Genomic DNA, 20,491 nt, shown 5'->3' on the forward strand with positions numbered 1-20,491 from the left:
GCAGGTATTTATATAGTAGTGGTTATAATGGTACCTCATCAGCATAGCAGGTATTTATATAGTGGTGGTTATAATGTTACCTCATCAGCATAACAGGTATTTATATAGTAGTGTTAATAACATTACCTCATCAGCAAAGCAGGTATTTATATAGTAGTGGTTATAATGGTACCTCATCAGCAAAGCAGGTATTTATATAGTAGTGGTTATAATGGTACCTCATCAGCATAGCAGGTATTTATATAGTAGTGGTTATAATGGTACCTCATCAGCATAACATGTATTTATATAGTAGTGGTTATAATGGTACCTCATCAGCATAGCAGGTATTTATATAGTGGTGGTTATAATGTTACCTCATCAGCATAACAGGTATTTATATAGTAGTGTTAATAACATTACCTCATCAGCAAAGCAGGTATTTATATAGTAGTGGTTATAATGGTACCTCATCAGCAAAGCAGGTATTTATATAGTAGTGGTTATAATGGTACCTCATCAGCATAGCAGGTATTTATATAGTAGTGGTTATAATGGTACCTCATCAGCATAGCAGGTATTTATATAGTAGTGGTTATACTGGTACCTCATCCGCATAGCAGGTATTTATATAGTAGTGGTTATAATGGTACCTCATCAGCATAACAGGTATTTATATAGTAGTGGTTATAATGGTACCTCATCAGCATAGCAGGTATTTATATAGTGGTGGTTATAATGTTACCTCATCAGCATAACAGGTATTTATATAGTAGTGTTAATAACATTACCTCATCAGCAAAGCAGGTATTTATATAGTAGTGGTTATAATGGTACCTCATCAGCAAAGCAGGTATTTATATAGTAGTGGTTATAATGGTACCTCATCAGCATAGCATATATTTATATAGTAGTGGTTATAATGGTACCTCATCAGCATAACAGGTATTTATATAGTGGTTATAATGGTACCTCATCAGCATAACAGGTATTTATATAGTAGTGGTTATAATGGTACCTCATCAGCATAACAGGTATTTATATAGTAGTGGTTATAATGGTACCTCATCAGCATAACAGGTATTTATATAGTAGTGGTTATAATGGTACCTCATCAGCATAACAGGTATTTATATAGTAGTGGTTATAATGGTACCTCATCAGCATAACAGGTATTTATATAGTAGTGGTTATAATGTTACCTCATCCGCATAGCAGGTATTTATATAGTGGTTATAATGGTACCTCATCAGCATAACAGGTATTTATATAGTAGTGGTTATAATGTTACCTCATCAGCATAGCAGGTATTTATATAGTGGTTATAATGGTACCTCATCAGCATAACAGGTATTTATATAGTAGTGGTTATAATGTTACCTCATCAGCATAACAGGTATTTATATAGTAGTGGTTATAATGTTACCTCATCAGCATAGCAGGTATTTATATAGTAGTGGTTATAATGGTACCTCATCAGCATAGCAGGTATTTATATAGTAGTGGTTATAATGGTACCTCATCAGCATAACAGGTATTTATATAGTGGTGGTTATAATGGTACCTCATCAGCATAGCAGGTATTTATATAGTAGTGGTTATAATGGTACCTCATCAGCATAGCAGGTATTTATATAGTAGTGGTTATAATGGTACCTCATCAGCATAACAGGTATTTATATAGTGGTGGTTATAATGGTACCTCATCAGCATAGCAGGTATTTATATAGTAGTGGTTATAATGGTACCTCATCAGCATAACAGGTATTTATACAGTAGTGGTTATAATGTTACCTCATCAGCATAACAGGTATTTATATAGTGGTTATAATGGTACCTCATCAGGATAACAGGTATTTATATAGTGGTTATAATGGTACCTCATCAGGATAACAGGTATTTATATAGTAGTGGTTATAATGTTACCTCATCAGCATAACAGGTATTTATATAGTGGTGGTTATAATGGTACCTCATCAGCATAACAGGTATTTATATAGTAGTGGTTATAATGGTACCTCATCAGCATAGCAGGTATTTATATAGTAGTGGTTATAATGGTACCTCATCAGCATAGCAGGTATTTATATAGTGGTGGTTATAATGGTACCTCATCAGCATAGCAGGTATTTATATAGTAGTGGTTATAATGGTACCTCATCAGCATAACAGGTATTTATATAGTAGTGGTTATAATGGTACCTCATCAGGATAACAGGTATTTATATAGTGGTTATAATGGTACCTCATCAGGATAACAGGTATTTATATAGTAGTGGTTATAATGTTACCTCATCAGCATAACAGGTATTTATATAGTGGTTATAATGGTACCTCATCAGCATAACAGGTATTTTTATGGTAGTGTTAATAACATTACCTCATCAGGATAGTGTCACGTCTCTTCTCCTCTTTACGATTAGCAAGTGTGCGGAATTTCAATCACCTATTAAATCCGTAAGAGTCTATCTAAGTAACATTTAAAGAATCCCCATCAAAATCAGTCTTTTTGGATGGGCTGCGTCACAATCCAGCCTAGCATCTGCGGTGAAATGTGGCCAAGCTACGGCGGTGTTTGTCAGACCATGAGACAATCTCAAAAATCAGTCTTCTCATGAAAACATCTGTAGCGTCCGGTACAACTTGGCCTACAAACTACGACCGGGTCTATGGAAAGGGCAAACTCTCACGAACACGATGGTGTTCGCCGTTTTTCTCTACAACGACGGGACTCGTCTGAAGGGTAACCCATACAAACGAATAGAAGTATGGAGGTAGTTTTGTGCCAACAAAAATAAGGGGTTAGATATGTGTCCAAAAAAACTTTTAATATTTCGTGATCTTTTTTATATCTCCTAGATACAGGACAGACACTTCAAAACCTTATTACTTATGATTAATTTTCTGACTCTTTCTTTGCTATTTGTGAATGTTTTATTCAATGCGTCTCTATGGGTTTTAGTATTAAAGGCCAAATTCAATATTTTATCAAATCTTTTTTTATTATTGTTTTTTTGAAAACTAAAGGGGGCCTAAAATTCAAAATCAAATAGCTAAATGATCCATGGCATAGGGCAGCCTTTCATCAGCATCTGGCTCTGAGGAGCATTCCTCTGAGACGAGATCTACCCCAAACTATTCAATAAAATGCCATATTGCCTTTACTCCATTGTGTTCGTATTATTATTATTATTATTATTATTATTATTGTTTAACTCTGCATCGTTGGGAAGGGTTCGTAAGCAAGCATGACTCGTGCTTCTACATCTGCATTACTTGCTGTTTGGGGTTTTAGGCTGGGTTTTCCATATAGCACTTTGTGACATCTGCTGATGTAAAAAGGGCTTTATAAATACATTTGATTGATTGATTGAACGGTAAAGTCTACACCCGTTGTATTCGACGCATGTGACAAATAAAATTAGATTAGATTTTGTTGTTGTTTGAATCCCAGATTGTCCCTTTAAACCTGGTGTCATACCATTTCAGATAACATGGTGCAACTTTTATTATGCGTTCCCAAATTATTCCAGTTACAGCAAAACTTACTACGATCTCATTTATACAGGACTCAATTATTTTTGTACGTTTTTTCCCCCTTGTTCCATCTATCTCCCCCCCTATCTCTGATCGCAGGTAATGAGTGTTCCATCTCTCTCCTCCCCTATCTCTGATCACAGGTAATGAGTGTTCCATCTATCTCCTCCCCTATCTCTGATCACAGGTAATGAATGTTCCATCTATCTCCCCCCCCTATCTCTGATCACAGGTAATGAGTGTTCCATCCCCCCTCTCTGATCACAGGTAATGAGTGTTCCATCTATCTCCTCCCCTATCTCTGATCACAGGTAATGAATGTTCCATCTATCTCCCCCCTATCTCTGATCACAGGTAATGAGTGTTCCATCGCCCCCCATCTCTGATCACAGGTAATGAGTGTTCCATCTATCTCCTCCCCTATCTCTGATCACAGGTAATGAATGTTCCATCTATCTCCCCCTATCTCTGATCACAGGTAATGAGTGTTCCATCGTCCCCCCCATCTCTGATCACAGGTAATGAGTGTTCCATCTATCTCCTCCCCTATCTCTGATCACAGGTAATGAGTGTTCCATCTCCCCCCCACTATCTCTGATCACAGGTAATGAGTGTTCCATCTCTGTCCTCCCCTATCTCTGATCACAGGTAATGAGTGTTCCATCTATCTCCCCCCTATCTCTGATCACAGGTAATGAGTGTTCCATCTCTGTCCTCCCCTATCTCTGATCACGGGTAATGAGTGTTCCATCTATCTCCTCCCCTCTCTCTGATCACATGTAATGAGTGTTCCATCTATCTCCTCCCCTATCTCTGATCACAGGTAATGAGTGTTCCATCTCTCTCTCCCCCCCCCCCCCCCTATCTCTGATCACAGATTAAGGAGCTACACCAGAGGGGAAATGTATATATTGTGGTGCTATGGGGTGGGGCTTCAAGTCTCCTGTGTTCCGGGTCTTGGAGAAAATGTCTCCAGGAGGAGCCATTCTTTATTGCAACCTGTACCAAGTCCTTGTAAGCAGAAGAAACAACGTTGTCCTGCGGTTCATTTAATAGATCTACGGTCCAGGCAACGGCACCAAGTGAGAACCACAATACGGCTGCTTGCAAGATATTCATTTGTATTTCCCGATGTGTATGCATCTGAAAGAGTCTCTAAATTATAGTATGAAAATGTAGTTTGTGAGACATTTACAGAAAATAATATATATAGCAAATTATAATGGTTGCACCTCATGACTTTTTCACAGGACTAAACATGGGAATCTTGTATAGAAATTAAATTGAACACATTTAGTGTATTTTATTCCACTCTTGAAAACCTTTTGTCAATTGCCCATATTAGAATGTAACCGTTTAATAGAAATCAAAAGACTTATAAGCTCTTAAGGACCACCATTCGCAGAGTCGCGCCATTTAACATAAAAGATCTTAGCGATCAAATTTAGAGTAAATGTTTTCAGTGAATGTAACAGATTAAAGGCCTATTATTAGTATATTATTGTATGAAAAAAATGTATGCACTCACTAACTGTAAGTCGCTCTGGATAAGAGCGTCTGCTAAATTACTAAAAATTTTGTTTTTTAAATACAGATGGATGTTAGTTAAACCAGTGGTTCTCAACTAGTTTTCCCTCTGGGGCGACCTAATATTTAAATTCACCAAAATGCAATCTGGTAAACTATTTTTAATGCTGTATTGATAATAAATGTAGCAATTATATGACAAGGGAGCAAAATTCAGATTATTTCCAAGTAGAGATCTCTAATGGTGCCGGTCCTTACGTTTTCCACATTCCGCACCACGAGTTCCTGTGCCACCTACTGTTACAGCCGAGAATAGCAACAACATGTCACGGTGCTGCGTATGTGATGTTTGCTAGGTGGAAATGGTTGGAGAAAATAGCCCAGTCACGTCAGTGAGTATAGGCAAATAATAGGAGTATTTCAAACCAAGTTTTCTGCTGGAGAGGCTCCCACCCAAGGGAGATCCATCTCAATCAAGTTGTAATCAGCATTCATGTACAAGTTCAGCAGAAATATATGTTGGGTTGAATCACTACCAAAAATCAATAGATTCCCCCCCCCCCAAAAAAAAAATATTGATAGTTGAATGATTCACTCCTAGGCTACAAATGCAGTGATTTTTACCTGTGCCACTTCAGTAGGCTACAACAGTATTTGCGCAGCTTAATAAAAATCGACGGCCGTAGGATGGGGCCTTTGCGAGAAGTCCAACAGATATCAAAAAAACAAACTCATTTGACATTCTATTTTTCGTCTAGACAAGAGACGTGGCGTTTATTGAGAATACAGACAGAACATGACTAGATGTAGCAGAGACTGTTAACACCGCAGTGGGGAATGTGTTGCTGTCGTGTTAAGTGTAGGCCTCCAACAGTCAGTGTTGGAATGTAGGGTGGCTAACACCTAGTTTGTTTAACCCTTCAATATTCCTCTCCCTCCTCATCCTCTTCTCCCACGCTGTCAGTGCCCACCTCTTCATAATCCTTCTCCAGAGCTGCCATGTCTTCTCTGGCCTCAGAGAACTCTCCCTCCTCCATGCCCTCACCAACGTACCAGTGCACAAAGGCCCGCTTGGCGTACATCAGGTCAAACTTGTGGTCCAGACGGGCCCAGGCCTCAGCAATGGCTGTGGTGTTGCTCAGCATGCACACAGCCCTCTGGACCTTGGCCAAGTCTCCTCCAGGAACCACCGTAGGGGGCTGGTAGTTGATCCCCACCTTGAAGCCAGTGGGACACCAGTCCACAAACTGGATACTCCTCTTGGTCTTGATGGCAGCAATGGCAGAGTTGACATCTTTGGGAACAACGTCACCACGGTACAGGAGACAGCAGGCCATGTATTTGCCGTGACGAGGGTCACACTTCACCATCTGATTGGCTGGCTCGAAGCAGGCGTTGGTGATGTCAGCGACTGACAGTTGCTCGTGATAGGCCTTCTCAGCGGAGATGACTGGGGCATAGGTGGCCAGAGGGAAGTGGATACGGGGGTAGGGCACCAAGTTGGTCTGGAACTCTGTCAGATCAACATTCAGGGCTCCATCGAATCGCAGGGAGGCAGTGATGGAGGAGACGATCTGGCCAATGAGCCTGTTGAGGTTGGTGTATGAGGGACGCTCAATGTCGAGGTTCCTGCGGCAGATGTCATAGATGGCCTCGTTGTCCACCATGAAGGCACAGTCAGAGTGCTCCAGGGTGGTGTGGGTGGTCAGGATGGAGTTGTAGGGCTCCACCACTGCTGTGGACACCTGGGGAGCTGGGTAAACGGCGAACTCAAGCTTAGACTTCTTTCCGTAGTCGACAGACAGACGTTCCATCAGCAGGGAGGTGAAACCAGAGCCAGTGCCTCCTCCGAAGCTGTGGAAGATGAGGAATCCCTGGAGCCCAGTGCACTGATCAGCCTGAATGGAGAAATGGTACAATAACATTATTAAATATGATGTTACGCTAGTAAGAATAAAATGGAGAACCTGTTTGCATTTTCTACCTAGAACCATAAAAGGGTTCTTCGACTTGTCCCTGTAAAATAACCCTTTATGTTCCTGGTCAAACCTTTTGACCCACAAAAAAAAACATAGAACAATCTTGTTGAATGAAAAAGGTTCCCTGTAGAACCCTAGTTAGAACCCCATTTCAAAAATGATGGATGACTCACCAGTTTGCGTGTCCTGTCTAGCACGATGTCAATGATCTCCTTGCCAATGGTGTAGTGACCGCGGGCGTAGTTGTTGGCAGCATCTTCCTTACCCGTAATGAGCTGCTCGGGATGGAACAGCTGACGATAGATACCGGTCCTAACCTCATCTGAAAGACAAAGGTAGATTGAGAATATCCTAATATTTGGAATATCTTGTGACAGAATATCAAATCAACTCATTCAAAGATTTCAGAGGAGTCTCATCTTACCGATGACAGTGGGCTCCAGATCAACGAAGATGGCACGTGGGACATGCTTTCCGGCTCCGGTCTCACTGAAGAAGGTGTTGAAGGAGTCGTCTCCACCTCCACGGGTCTTGTCGCTGGGCATCTGTCCGTCCGGCTGGATCCCATGTTCCAGGCAGTACAGCTCCCAACAGGCGTTGCCCATCTGGACTCCGGCTTGGCCCACATGCATAGAAATACACTCACGCTGAAAAAGATAAGGTACAAGAGATCAACGACATGGAAACTTGAATCAAATAATGCCTTTGCAAATGTTTAGGGTTTTTGGATAAACACCGAAAATAAGTTTTTGTGGTAAACACAGGCTTAGGAAGATCTTATACGTTTTGTTATATGAGATAATCTTCATCAGCTAAATTAACTTTGTGAATTTTGAAGCATTTACAGTTGGTTATAATAATTTTAAAAAAGCACATAAAGGCTTCATAATTCATAAAGGTTGTGTTAACTGACTTACCTCAGAACAGAACGTATAAGATCCCCTAAGCCCGTGTTAACCTCAGACCTTATTTTTGGTGTCTATTCCAAAACCCTATTCTTCCCCCATTTAGTTTCTCCTTGGGGATGGATGGCTGAACAAACCTGAGGTATCTCATTGACGTTTTTTTAGGACTACAAGCTGGCCACCCATTTAGCAAAGGGACATTTCAACAAATGTCATTGGCCGTGTTCAAGAGGATTTAAAAAAATGCAATGTATCATTGGTAAATTGTGACTGACTGATCTACAAATAATAATTAGTCATTATTTATGATGAAAGGTATCTTGTAGATCAGGCCTGCAGTTGTTTTGATGCTCTCGAACGCGGCCATTGGCTAGGCTATTCTGCTTGGCCACCATCTTGGGTATATGACACTCATACCGTAAATCATCTCGCAAATCCTCTGCCATTTGACAAGAGATCGTTTTTTTATGACCCTGTATCTTTAAGAGCAGAGGACCAGAGAGGAAAAGGTGTGCCTTGTTCCTGTGAGCCACCCCTCTTCCTCCTCCTCTCTCCTGTTTTTCCCCCTCCCTCCTTTTCGCTCTTCTGTCTCCTCTCCTCCCTCCCTCTGGTCCAAGCTGCGCACCAACTGCAGTGTAAAACAGCGATAGATTTCTCTCACACAGAAAATGGCTACAATCCCAAACTGTTTCTCCTCGTTTTAAGCTTTATGCCATCCTCCTCTTTGAAGAGCCGAAATCTCATAAAAAATAAAGTACATTTTTTCTAATATAATAACAGAAATCTGCAATTCATGTTTTTGTCCTGTATCTAAGAGGTGTTTTATTTAAACAGTGGATAGTCTATCAACAAGTAGAACAATGACTCAGAGAGTTGAACACTGAAATCTGACCCACATTGGATGTACGTCTGTAGATTCTGTCACAAAAATAAAAATACAATAATTTAACCTAAATTATTCTAAATCACATTTACCCTTAATCTGTTGTATACATAGCACACTAAAATCGACATATGAAGAAGAGGCAATGCAGACAATCCGCTGATAACGTGATAGTTAAGGGCGGGAATCAACGCAACTGCGCATTAGATGACATTCTCAGGATGGGTGAGTTTAGTATGTTGATATGTGTTTCTTACTGCATTCGGTTTTACTAAACAGTACGTTTTAAATACTATTTACAACGATTAGTACTAAGTGACGTTTTTTAATTAGTAGGCAAAACAGATTTCAGACATGGTCTTTATATAACAGAATCCATCGTCCACATGCTTTTCAGCCTGATCTAATCTAATCCTGTCATTTTCGTTTGAATACCACGTGAAATAAATACATAAATGATTTTATAATCTGCGTCAGCACTCACCATTTTGTCTGGTTTTCTTTTCCTTCACAGGCTGACGTCTAGGATTCAGAGGAGAAGGCAGAACTGGAGGAGAAAGGAAGAGGTGGGGGTTTTATATGGCGGGAAGCAGCCAGTCAGACAGGAAGCAGACAGCCAGACAGGAAGCTACAGCAGTCTGGTAGGCGGGAGACACTGTTGGGTCGTTAGCTTAGAGATACATAGTAATGGCGTCTTTTTGTAGGCACTAACTCCGCCGTGGTTCGTTGAACATAGCCTATGGAGAAAATGAATAGCGTTTTTGTAGGGTTTTCGGATAAACGCCGAAAATGTGTTATGTGGTAAACACAGGCTTAGGAGATCTTATACGTTTTGTTAAATGAGATAATGTTCATCAGCTAACGTAACTTTTTGTGCATTTCGAAGCATTTATGTAATAATAAAAAAGCATAAATCACATAAAGGCTTTATAATTCATGAAGGTCATGTTAACTGACTGATATTATCTCATAGACCAAAGCGTATAAGATCCCCTAAGCCTGTGTTAACCTCAGACCTTATTTTCGGCGTCTATTCCAAAACCCTATTCTTTCCCAATTCATTTTTCCCATAGGAATGGCTGAACAAATTAAAATGGCATTTAGGTAAAAAAATGACTGTATTTTGACTTTTTCATATTGAACCCCGTGGGAAATGAACCCACAACCTTGGTGACCAACTGAGCCACATGGGTACATTGTCCTGGTCTAAATCAACTAATATGGCAGCTTAATGACTTTAAAAAATATTGACCATTATGATAACATTGTGCCACCAGTAGGAGTGGTAACAGCAATTAGACATTTTAGTTTTTTGAGGATTTTGTTAAATGGAGGCCACAGATGCTCAAATCTAAGGAATTTATCCCTTTAAAAAGTATTTATTAAAGTGATATAATAATAATAATATAATATGCCATTTAGCAGACGCTTTTATCCAAAGCGACTTACAGTCATGCGTGCATACATTTTTGTGTATGGGTGGTCCCGGGGATCGAACCCACTACCTTGGCGTTACAAGCGCCGTGCTCTACCAGCTGAGCTATAGAGGACCACAGATATGATCAGCAGCCCAAAAATCTGAGGGGGCACAAAGTACATGAAGATGGATGGGTATTGGTCCGGAGGGGGGTTAGGCCCCCCGTTCCTAAATTGGAAAATTTAGCATTTTTCAAACACCAAAATTTAGAGCCATAAGCTTAATTCTATGTAAAATACAGTATATGTCTATTTTTCTGCCTGTCTAAGCATACATCTAGAGCTGGCTGTGTCCTCCTGCCTGGTGGTTCTTTGTTTAAAGAAACTAAATATGCTTCTCTGCATCTCTGCAATCACTTTAGAGTAGCTAGCTTGTCTAACTATTCAGTACATTTAGTTATTCCTTGCTTTTTTAAAGTCTACCAACCTAGCCAACAGATATGCCAGCTGAGATAGTTAGACAAGCTAGCTACTCTAAAGTGATTGATAGCCTGATATATATATATATATATATACTTAAATTAACATTTTTCTTTTGTTTGTTTTTTCTCTGTAATACTACACTTAGCAATTTTATGAAGTTAGCTTTAGCTAGCCCAGATAGGTACCCAATCTCCCATCCTCATAACTAGCTACCAAGAAGCCATTTCAGGCTACCAATCAAGTTAGAGTAGCTAGCTTGTTTTATATAAACTGTATATTTAACAGGACAAATCCCCTATGGGCATGATGCCTTTGTGAGCAATCATTTTAATTGCAAGGTTATTTCCCCTACATTTAAATTGACTAACACCAAGTGACCCTTTGGATTTAGACAGCCAATAATAATAATAATATGCCATTTAGCAGACACTTTTATCCAAAGCGACTTACAGTCATGTGCGCATCCATTTTTACATATGGGTGGTCCCGGGGATCGAACCCACTACCCTGGGCGTTACAAGCGCCATGCTCTACCAATTGAGCTGCAGAGGACCACAATTATCAAATGTATGACATACTAAAAGGGTGTGATTAGCTAAGAATTCTCTTTAATATAGACCCCTCCCCCGATAACAGTTTGCCACTGGAGGGAATGCTCAAGGTCCTTGTAATGAGTGATCTTTGTAATGAGTGATCTTTGTAATGAGTGATTTTCGTTACACCTAAAACTGAAGGACAAACATTATATTATTAAATACTTTGGTTCACTTTTGTTCTAGCATTCAAAATAATAGATAGATATCTTTTAAATCCCCAAAACATGGCACTACAACTCTACACATGACCACTAGGAAAAGCCAATTTGCTTACCCTAAATTCTTTAAACAATGCATTGCGGCATAAAAGGACGGGTCATGAAACGAGATCAACCAGAGGGACAACGTGGATAAGGACATTGGGTGGACAGACCTACGACATACTGAGGGGCTTCCCGTCCCCTACGGGATTCGATTTTCAATAGCGCATTGGAATGTTAACAGGTGGACTACCTTGAACAATAAATTACGAATAACAATGCTAAAATCATTAAACCCAGACATTATCTCAATAAATGAAACGCATTTGCGTCGGCAAGAAACTATTGATATTGAAGGGTATGTATGGTATGGACACAACAGAAAACACTCATGTGAAAGCCCCCAGGGACTCTGGCGGAGTGGGGATATGGGTAAAGTCTGATATGATGAAAACATATAACATTCAAATGATTGATGAAGCCATAGAAGGAATTATTGGTTTGCGCTTTGAACATAGGGAGTCAGATTATTGTTTTGTTGTGTTTTCCTGCTATTTGCCATCTGAACAGTCCACATGGGGTAGAGATGCATCCTCCTTCTATAGTCATCTGTTAAGTCAAGTATACCCACAGTTGAAGTCGGAAGTTTACATACACTTAGGTTGGAGTCATTAAAACTCGTTTTTCAACCAATCCACACATTTCTTGTTAACAAACTATAGTATTGGCAAGTCGGTTAGGACATCTACTTTGTGCATGACATAAGTAATTTTTCCAACAATTGTTTACAGACAGATCAATTCACTTATAATTCAATGTATCACAATTCCAGTGGGTCAGAATTTTACATACACTAAGTTGACTTTGCCTTTAAACAGCTTGGAAAATTCCAGAAAATGATGTCATGGCTTTAGAAGCTTCTGATAGGCTAAATGACATCATTTCAGTCAATTGGAGGTGTACCTGTGGATGTATTTCAAGGCCTACCTTCAAACCCAGTGCCTCTTTGCTTGGCATCATGGGAAAATCAAAGGAAATCAGCCAAGACCTCAGAATTCTTTTTTTAGACCTCTACAAGTCTGGTCATCCTTGGGAGCAATTTCCAAATGCCTGAAGGTACCACGTTCATCTGTACAAACAATAGTACGCAAGTATAAACACCATGGGACCACACAGCCGTCATACCGCTCAGGAAGGAGATGCGTTCTGTCTCCTAGAGATTAACGTACTTTGGTGCGAAAAGTGCAAATCAATCCCAGAACAACAGCAAAGGACCTTGTGAAGATGCTGGAGGAAACAGGTACAAAAGTATCTATTTCCACAGTAAAACGAGTCCTATATCGACATAACCTGAAAGGCCGCTCAGCAAGGAAGAAGCCACTGCTCCAAAACCGCCATAAAAAAAGCCAGACTACGGTTTGCAACTGCACATGGGGACAAAGATTGTACTTTTTGGAGAAATGTCATCTGGTCTGATGAAACAAAAATAGAACTGTTTGGCCATAATGACCATTGTTATGTTTGGAGGAAAAAGGGGGTAGCATCATGAAGCACGGGGGTGGCAGCATCAGGCTGTGGGGGTGCTTTGCTGCAGGAGGGACTGGTGCACTTCACAAAATAGATGGCATCATGAGGAAGGAAAATGATGTGGATATATTGAAGCAACATCTCAAGACATCAATCAGGAAGTTAAAGCTTGGTCGCAAATGGGTCTTCCAAATGGACAATGACCCCAAGCATACTTCCAAAGTTGTGGCAAAATGGCTTAAGGACAACAAAGTCAAGGTATTGGAGTGGCCATCACAACGCCCTGACCTCAATCCTATAGAAAATGTGTGGGCAGAACTGAAAAAGCGTGTGCGAGCAAGGAGGCCTACAAACCTGACTCAGTTACACCAGCTCTGTCAGGAGGAATGGGCCAAAATTCACCCAACTTATTGTGGGAACCTTGTGGCTACCCAAAATGTTTGACTCAAGTTAAACAATTTAAAGGCATTGCTACCAAATACTAATTGAGTGTATGTACACTTCTGACCCACTGGGAATGTGATGAAAGAAATAAAAGCTGAAATAAGTCATTCTCTCTACTATTATTCTGACATTTCACATTCTTAAAATAAAGTGGTGATCCTAACTGACCTAAAACAGGGAATTTTTACTAGGATTAAATGTCAAGAATTGTGAAAAACTGAGTTGAAATGTATTTGGCTAAGGTGTAAGTAAACTTCCGACTTCAACGGTATATACAGAAGCAGATGCTATTGACATATGTGGGGATCTTAACAGTCCAATTGGGAGGTTAGATGACTGTATAGATGATATTGATGATATTCCATTGCGTGTTGCTTTTGGATGACTTTGTTAATCATCATGGGGAAACATTATAATTCCTTCGGGACTCTAAAATATTTATACTTATTGGAAAGATATGCACCTTAAGCGATAACTTTACATCTATATCTGTTAAAGGAAAAGCTGTGGTGGGCTATATAGTTACCCCTTATTCTCCACAGATGGTTGGAGAATGCGGATGTTTTTGACTTAATTGGAGAAGAAACTTCTAGATCATTCTCTTTTGTTCATGATATTTTCTGTTGGCCACAAAACTTTCTCAACCAGGTAGTACCAGGTTACCTGGACTAACCTGTACCCCTGCACATTGACTCGGTACCAGTACCCCCTGTATATAGCCTTTTTTTAAATTTTTGTTATTTTTTACTTTAGTTTATTTAGTAAATATTTTCTTAACTCTATTTCTTGAACTGCATTGTTGGTTAAGGGCTTGTAAGTAAGCATTTCACGGTAAGGTTCCAGAACCTGTTGTATTCGGCGCATGTGACAAATATAATTTGATTTGATTTGATTACTGTGCATCACTCTGGGCAAATCATACATACCCCAATGTAAGAAAATAAATGTGCCAAAGGCCTTTCTATGTTCTGAAATGGCATGTAAGAGCTCTGGTGGAACTCATCGAAACTCTGCAAAGATGCCAAGAAACAACATTTGATTTAGATATGTGGTATGAAACATCATATATTCTGAAATGGGAAAAGATTATGTGAATAAAGAATACATCCCCAAGTCCAGGAAAGTTTACAAGCCGAACGAGCCTTATTGGAATGAGGAGTTACGGGATCTATGGTCTGTAATGTACAAGGCTGAGTACTTGTTTTTTACAGTGTAAAGATGGGAATACAAGAGAACATTTTAGGAAGGAATTTAAGAAAAAACACAATGTGTTTACATGTACATCATTTAGCAGGGAGCTCTTATCCAGAGCAATTAGGGTTAAGTGCTTTGCTCAAGGGCACATCAACAGATTTTTCACCTAGTCGGCTTGGGGATTAGAACCAGCGACCTTTCGGCTACTGGCACTTAACCACTAAGCTACCTGCCGCCCCTTGTTGTTTGATAAGAGACTGCGCCTATTCAAACAGAGATATCAGAGATGGCAGTTATTACACCTCGAGGAGATACAGACAAGAAATCCTCAACCGTTTTGGAGGGGAGGGGAGAGTGGTGGGGGGAGGGGAGAGTGGTGGGGGGAGGGGAGAGTGAAGAGTGGGGGAGGGGAGAGCGGTGGGGGGGAGGGGAGAGCGGTGGGGGAGGGGAGAGTGGTGGGGGAGGGGAGAGTGGTGGGGGAGGGGAGAGTGGTGGGGGGAGGGGAGAGTGGTGGGGGAGGGGAGAGTGAAGAGTGGGGGGAGGGGAGAGCGGTGGGGGAGGGGAGAGCGGTGGGGGGAGGGGAGAGTGAAGAGTGGGGGAGGGGAGAGCGGTGGGGGGAGGGGAGAGCGGTGGGGGAGGGGAGAGTGGTGGGGGGAGGGGAGAGTGAAGAGTGGGGGAGGGGAGAGCGGTGGGGGGAGGGGAGAGCGGTGGGGGAGGGGAGAGTGGTGGGGGGAGGGGAGAGTGGTGGGGGGGAGGGGGAGAGTGGTGGGGGGGGAGGGGAGAGTGGTGGGGGGGAGGGGAGAGTGGTGGGGGAGGGGAGAGTGGTGGGGGGGAGGGGAGAGTGGTGGGGGGAGGGGAGAGTGGTGGGGGGAGGGGAGAGTGGTGGGGGAGGGGAGAGTGGTGGGGGGAGGGAGAGTGGTGGGGGGAGGGGAGAGTGGTGGGGGGAGGGGAGAGTGGTGGGGGGAGGGGAGAGTGGTGGGGGGAGGGGAGAGTGGTGGGGGGAGGGGGAGAGTGGTGGGGGGGAGGGAGAGTGGTGGGGGGAGGGGAGAGTGGTGGGGGGAGGGGAGAGTGGTGGGGGAGGGGAGAGTGGTGGGGGGAGGGGAGAGTGGTGGGGGAGGGGAGAGTGGTGGGGGGAGGGGAGAGTGGTGGGGGGAGGGGGAGAGTGGTGGGGGGAGGGGAGAGTGGTGGGGGGAGGGGAGAGTGGTGGGGAGGGGGGAGAGTGGTGGGGGGAGGGAGAGTGGTGGGGGGGAGGGGAGAGTGGTGGGGGGGAGAGTGGTGGGGGGGGGGAGAGTGGTGGGGGGAGGGGAGAGTGGTGGGGGGAGGGGAGAGTGGTGGGGAGGGGAGAGTGGTGGGGGAGAGTGGTGGGGGGGAGAGTGGTGGGGGAGGGGAGAGTGGTGGGGGGAGGGGAAAGTGGTGGGGGGAGGGGAGAGTGGTGGGGGGGGAGGGGAGAGTGGTGGGGGGGGGGAGGGGAGAGTGGTGGGGGAGGGGAGAGTGGTGGGGGGGAGGGGGAGAGTGGTGGGGGGGGGGAGGGGAGAGTGGTGGGGGGGAGGGGAGAGCGGTGGGGGGGAGGGGAGAGGAGTTAAAGGAGTTAGAGAAGAGGAAGATGTTATAAACGGGGAAAGGAAACACCCCCTCCCATCTGCCCTACCGAAGCCGAGCACCCTGATTTTGAGGTTGCAATGCCCTCCAGCGTCCTACAACTTACAGCCCCACCCTCTCCTGCAGTTCAGTTAAACTACCATACGCACAGTCACTACGCAGTGTTTTTAAGACGTTTTTGATTTCTGCTATGAATTCATACCTTTACACGAGAGAGTAATTATATCAGTATATCTTGATGGTTTCTTTTAAATAGGTGATAACATGCTTGTTATAGACTAGAGGTAAAAGCGTATTTTAGAGGACAGTTATTGCCATCTGTTATGGTAGCTTCTGATGTGTCTAGCTTAGTTCGACTACAGAGGAGGGATGCCATGGTTACCGAGGTGATCTGGTATCTGTGTTGTCTTCCTACTACTTCACTCTCCTACTGTAACCAAGTATTCCATCAAACTGTCTGTTCTCACTGGCTATACACCTGAATAAGAAAATATTTCTCAAACACCTTTTAAGTAATCCTTCTAGGTTGGGGGAGGGGCGACACAAAATATGTTGGGTTACATACAGTGGGGAGTATTTGATACACTGCTGATTTTGCAGGTTTTCCTACTTACAAAGCATGTAGAGGTCTGTAATTTGTATCATAGGTACACTTCAACTGTGAGAGACGGAATCTAAAACAAAAATCCAGAAAATCACATCACCTACCAACCATTAAGAATTCCGGCTCTCACAGACCTGTTCGTTTTTCTTTAAGAAGCCCTCCTGTTCTCCACTCATTACCTGTATTAACTGCACCTGTTTGAACTCGTTACCTGTATAAAAGACACCTGTCTACACACTCAATCAAACAGACTCCAACCTCTCCACAATGGCCAAGTCCAGAGAGCTGTGTAAGGACATCAGGGATAAAATTGTAGACCTGCACAAGGCTGGGATGGGCTACAGGACAATAGGCAAGCAGCTTGGTGAGAAGGCAACAACTGTTGGCGCAATTATTAGAAAATGGAAGAAGTTCAAGATGACGGTCAATCACCCTCGGTCTGGGGCTCCATGCAAGATCTCACCTCGTGGTAAGAGCATTGAAGATGGGTCGTGGCTGGGTCTTCCAGCATGACAACGACCCGAAATACACAGCCAGGGCAACTAAGGAGTGGCTCCGTAAGAAGCATCTCAAGGTCCTGGAGTGGCCTAGCCAGTCTCCAGACCTGAACCCAATAGAAAATCTTTGGAGGGAGCTGAAAGTCTGTATTGCCCAGCGACAGCCCCGAAACCTGAAGGATCTGGAGAAGGTCTGTATGGAGGAGTGGGCCAAAATCCCTGCTGCAGTGTGTGCAAACCTGGTCAAGACCTACAGGAAACGTATGATCTCTGTAATTGCAAACAAAGGTTTCTGTACCAAATATTAAGTTCTACATTTCTGATGTATCAAATACTTATGTCATGCAATAAAATGCAAATTAATTACTTAAAAATCATACAATGTGATTTTCTGGATTTTTGTTTTAGATTCCGTCTCTCACAGTTGAAGTGTACCTATGATAAAAATTACAGACCTCTACATGCTTTGTAAGTAGGAAAACCTGGAAAATCGGCAGTGTATCAAATACTTGTTCTCCCCACTGTATATAGCCTCTCACAGGATTCTTAGAAAATAAGCTTTAAAGGCACGATAATAAAGCATTTTTCTTGGGAAATGAATTCAATGTCAGTTATTCAATGGATAGCCTAGAAACACGGATAGCCTATAAACACGGATAGCCTATAAACATGGATATCCACCTCTTCATCCTCATCTGCCAACAACGTCACCGCGGTACAGGAGACAGCAGGCCATGTATTTGCCATCTGATTGGCTGGCTCGAAGCAGGCGTTGGTGATGTCAGTGACTGACAGCTGCTCGTGATAGGCCTTCTCAGCGGAGATGACTGGGGCAGAGGTAGCCAGAGGGGAGTGGATACGGGGGGAGCAAGTGGGATCTTACGTACTGTCACAGATTTACGTACAGAATAATACAAATTGCCCTGTGACCCCATTGACCCTAAGTGTTAATTACTATTACGGGGCTCCAGACCAACAGTTTCCTCTGGTGTCAGCAGTTGGTGGCACCAGCCCTTTATATGGTCGGAGACAAATCATGATTTGGAATCATTTTATAAAGTCATTTATATAGTGCTTTATTAAGAAGTGTGATAAATAGACTACTGAGGTATTCAAGAAATAAGTTGTTTCGTCTAACACGTTCAAGCAGGAATGCATGATTCAAAATATTTGGATGTGAAATCTAATCCAGTGAATTTGTCATGAATTTTAGGTTGACAATTGGACTTTACTGTAGTTGCTATATCAAACTGCATTTTGCGTTTTTGAAATGTTATACGATCAGAACGCAATTCTTCTCTGGCGTGAAAGAGGAGAGTGGCTCAGTCATCACAGCAGCAGGCCTCAGGGAGGCCACAGGGGTCACAGACACTTTCATTACAGGAATCATGGAGGTTAAATAATGCACTTCACTGTTTTAATCAAATCATGGTTTTAGCCACCCAAAAAATAGGACGTTTTGAGTGAGGTGACAACTAGAATGTGCTCTTTCAGGATGCTATATATATACAGTACCAGTCAAAAGTTTGGTCACATGATCTCAGTATATATACACCTGTTCTGAAAGGCCCCAGAATCTATAAAATATCAGAAACTTTCATTCAAGGGTTTTTCTTTATTTGTACTGTTATTATTATTATTTTATTTATTGACGTTTTTCACAGTTAACCTCCAGTCACATTGTACAATTCAGGATATAGAAAAAGACATTCCCAACAGGACTGTCCTAAGAACTGGTAGAGTTACTAAGACATGAGTACTGTCTCTGCAAAGCAGGTATTTATTAAGGATGCACATGTGTCGTGGCTTAATATTTATGCCTCATTCATTCCCCAGTCTGTCTGTTTACAGAAGCAAACCAGGCTAAACTCTCCTGTGCTAAACTCTTCGCTCTGAGGCAAAACAAACAGCTGAACGTCCCTCCTAGGATTTGAGCAGGCAGACATCTAGCCTAATTAACTGCTAAGTACTGCAGTCTGCATTGCTGTTATGTTATGTACACAATCATACTATCATCTGAAGAGATCTTATGGATTAATATCATCAGAATCATTTAAAATGTACTCAGCACTTTATGATATTCAGTAAATAAGGGATTATGGTATTATTAAGGTATTCAAATGAGTAAATAAGGTATTATGGTATTATTAAGGTATTCAAATGAGTAAATAAGGTATTATGGTATTATTAAGGTATTCAAATGAGTAAATAAGGTATTATGGTATTATTAAGGCATTCAAATGAGTAAATAAGGTATTATGGTATTATTAAGGTATTCAAATGAGTAAATAAGGGATTATGTATTATTAAGGTATTCAAATGAGTAAATAAGGTATTATGGTATTATTAAGGTATTCAAATGAGTAAATAAGGTATTATGGTATTATTAAGGTATTCAAATGAGTAAATAAGGTATTATGGTATTATTAAGGTATTCAAATGAGTGAGAAGACGCATACCCTCTGATATCCACCTTGGCGAGGACAGCCAGCTTTGTGATGCTGGAGACCAGACTGCTGGTGTTGTTGAACTGGTTGGAACTGAAAGACAATATTATATTCTTATTATATTAGAAAAACATGAAGATAAAACGTCAGATTGACTACTGCGCACAGTACAGGTTGATGCTATAACGCACATGTCCACAGGGTGGCGCCATTGCATCACATTGTCACTTCATCCAGAATTGTAACTGGTGACAAAGCCTCAAACTCCTCCAGACAATTTCACCACAAGACTCATTGGTTTTAGCTAAACTATTCTAAACAATTCAACAATGCCTTTGGTCAGCAGAATGAGTGTGTAAAGAGGGCCCTGTGTGAGCTAGGGGACTGGCAGAGTAAACAGGGGGTTAGGAGACCAATGGATTACCGTCATAACAACAGGATACCTACTCTGTCATTTAAATGCCACTCTGAATCTAAGCAGGGAGAACAGAAATACATGTCTTAGGTTACGTCTCAAATGGTACCAGACCATTTATAGTGCACTACTTTTGAACAGAGTCTCTCTCCCTCCCTAACCTCTCCCTCCCTCCCTCTCCTTTCCTCCCTCCCTCCCTCTCCCTCCCCCCTCCCCTCCCTCTCTCCCCCTCCCTCCCTCTCTCTCTCCCTCCCTCTCC

At 42.1% G+C, this 20,491-nt stretch overlaps 1 protein-coding gene across 1 annotated transcript; it reads right to left on the bottom strand.

Moving 5' to 3' along the window:
- Positions 1-5,777: 5,777 nt before the first annotated feature.
- Positions 5,778-9,395, bottom strand: LOC121561502 (tubulin alpha chain). Its single transcript, XM_041874047.2, has 4 exons — positions 9,295-9,395; positions 7,447-7,669; positions 7,196-7,344; positions 5,778-6,941 (listed from the first exon to the last, which is right to left on the bottom strand). Exons 1-4 carry the CDS (start codon positions 9,295-9,297, stop codon positions 5,964-5,966), a joined length of 1,353 nt encoding a protein of 450 aa, XP_041729981.1. The 5' UTR covers positions 9,298-9,395; the 3' UTR covers positions 5,778-5,963.
- Between the last annotated feature and the right edge of the window lie 11,096 nt (positions 9,396-20,491).

This window comes from Coregonus clupeaformis, chromosome 23, assembly GCF_020615455.1.
Source record: "Coregonus clupeaformis isolate EN_2021a chromosome 23, ASM2061545v1, whole genome shotgun sequence".
Lineage (NCBI taxonomy): Eukaryota > Metazoa > Chordata > Actinopteri > Salmoniformes > Salmonidae > Coregonus > Coregonus clupeaformis.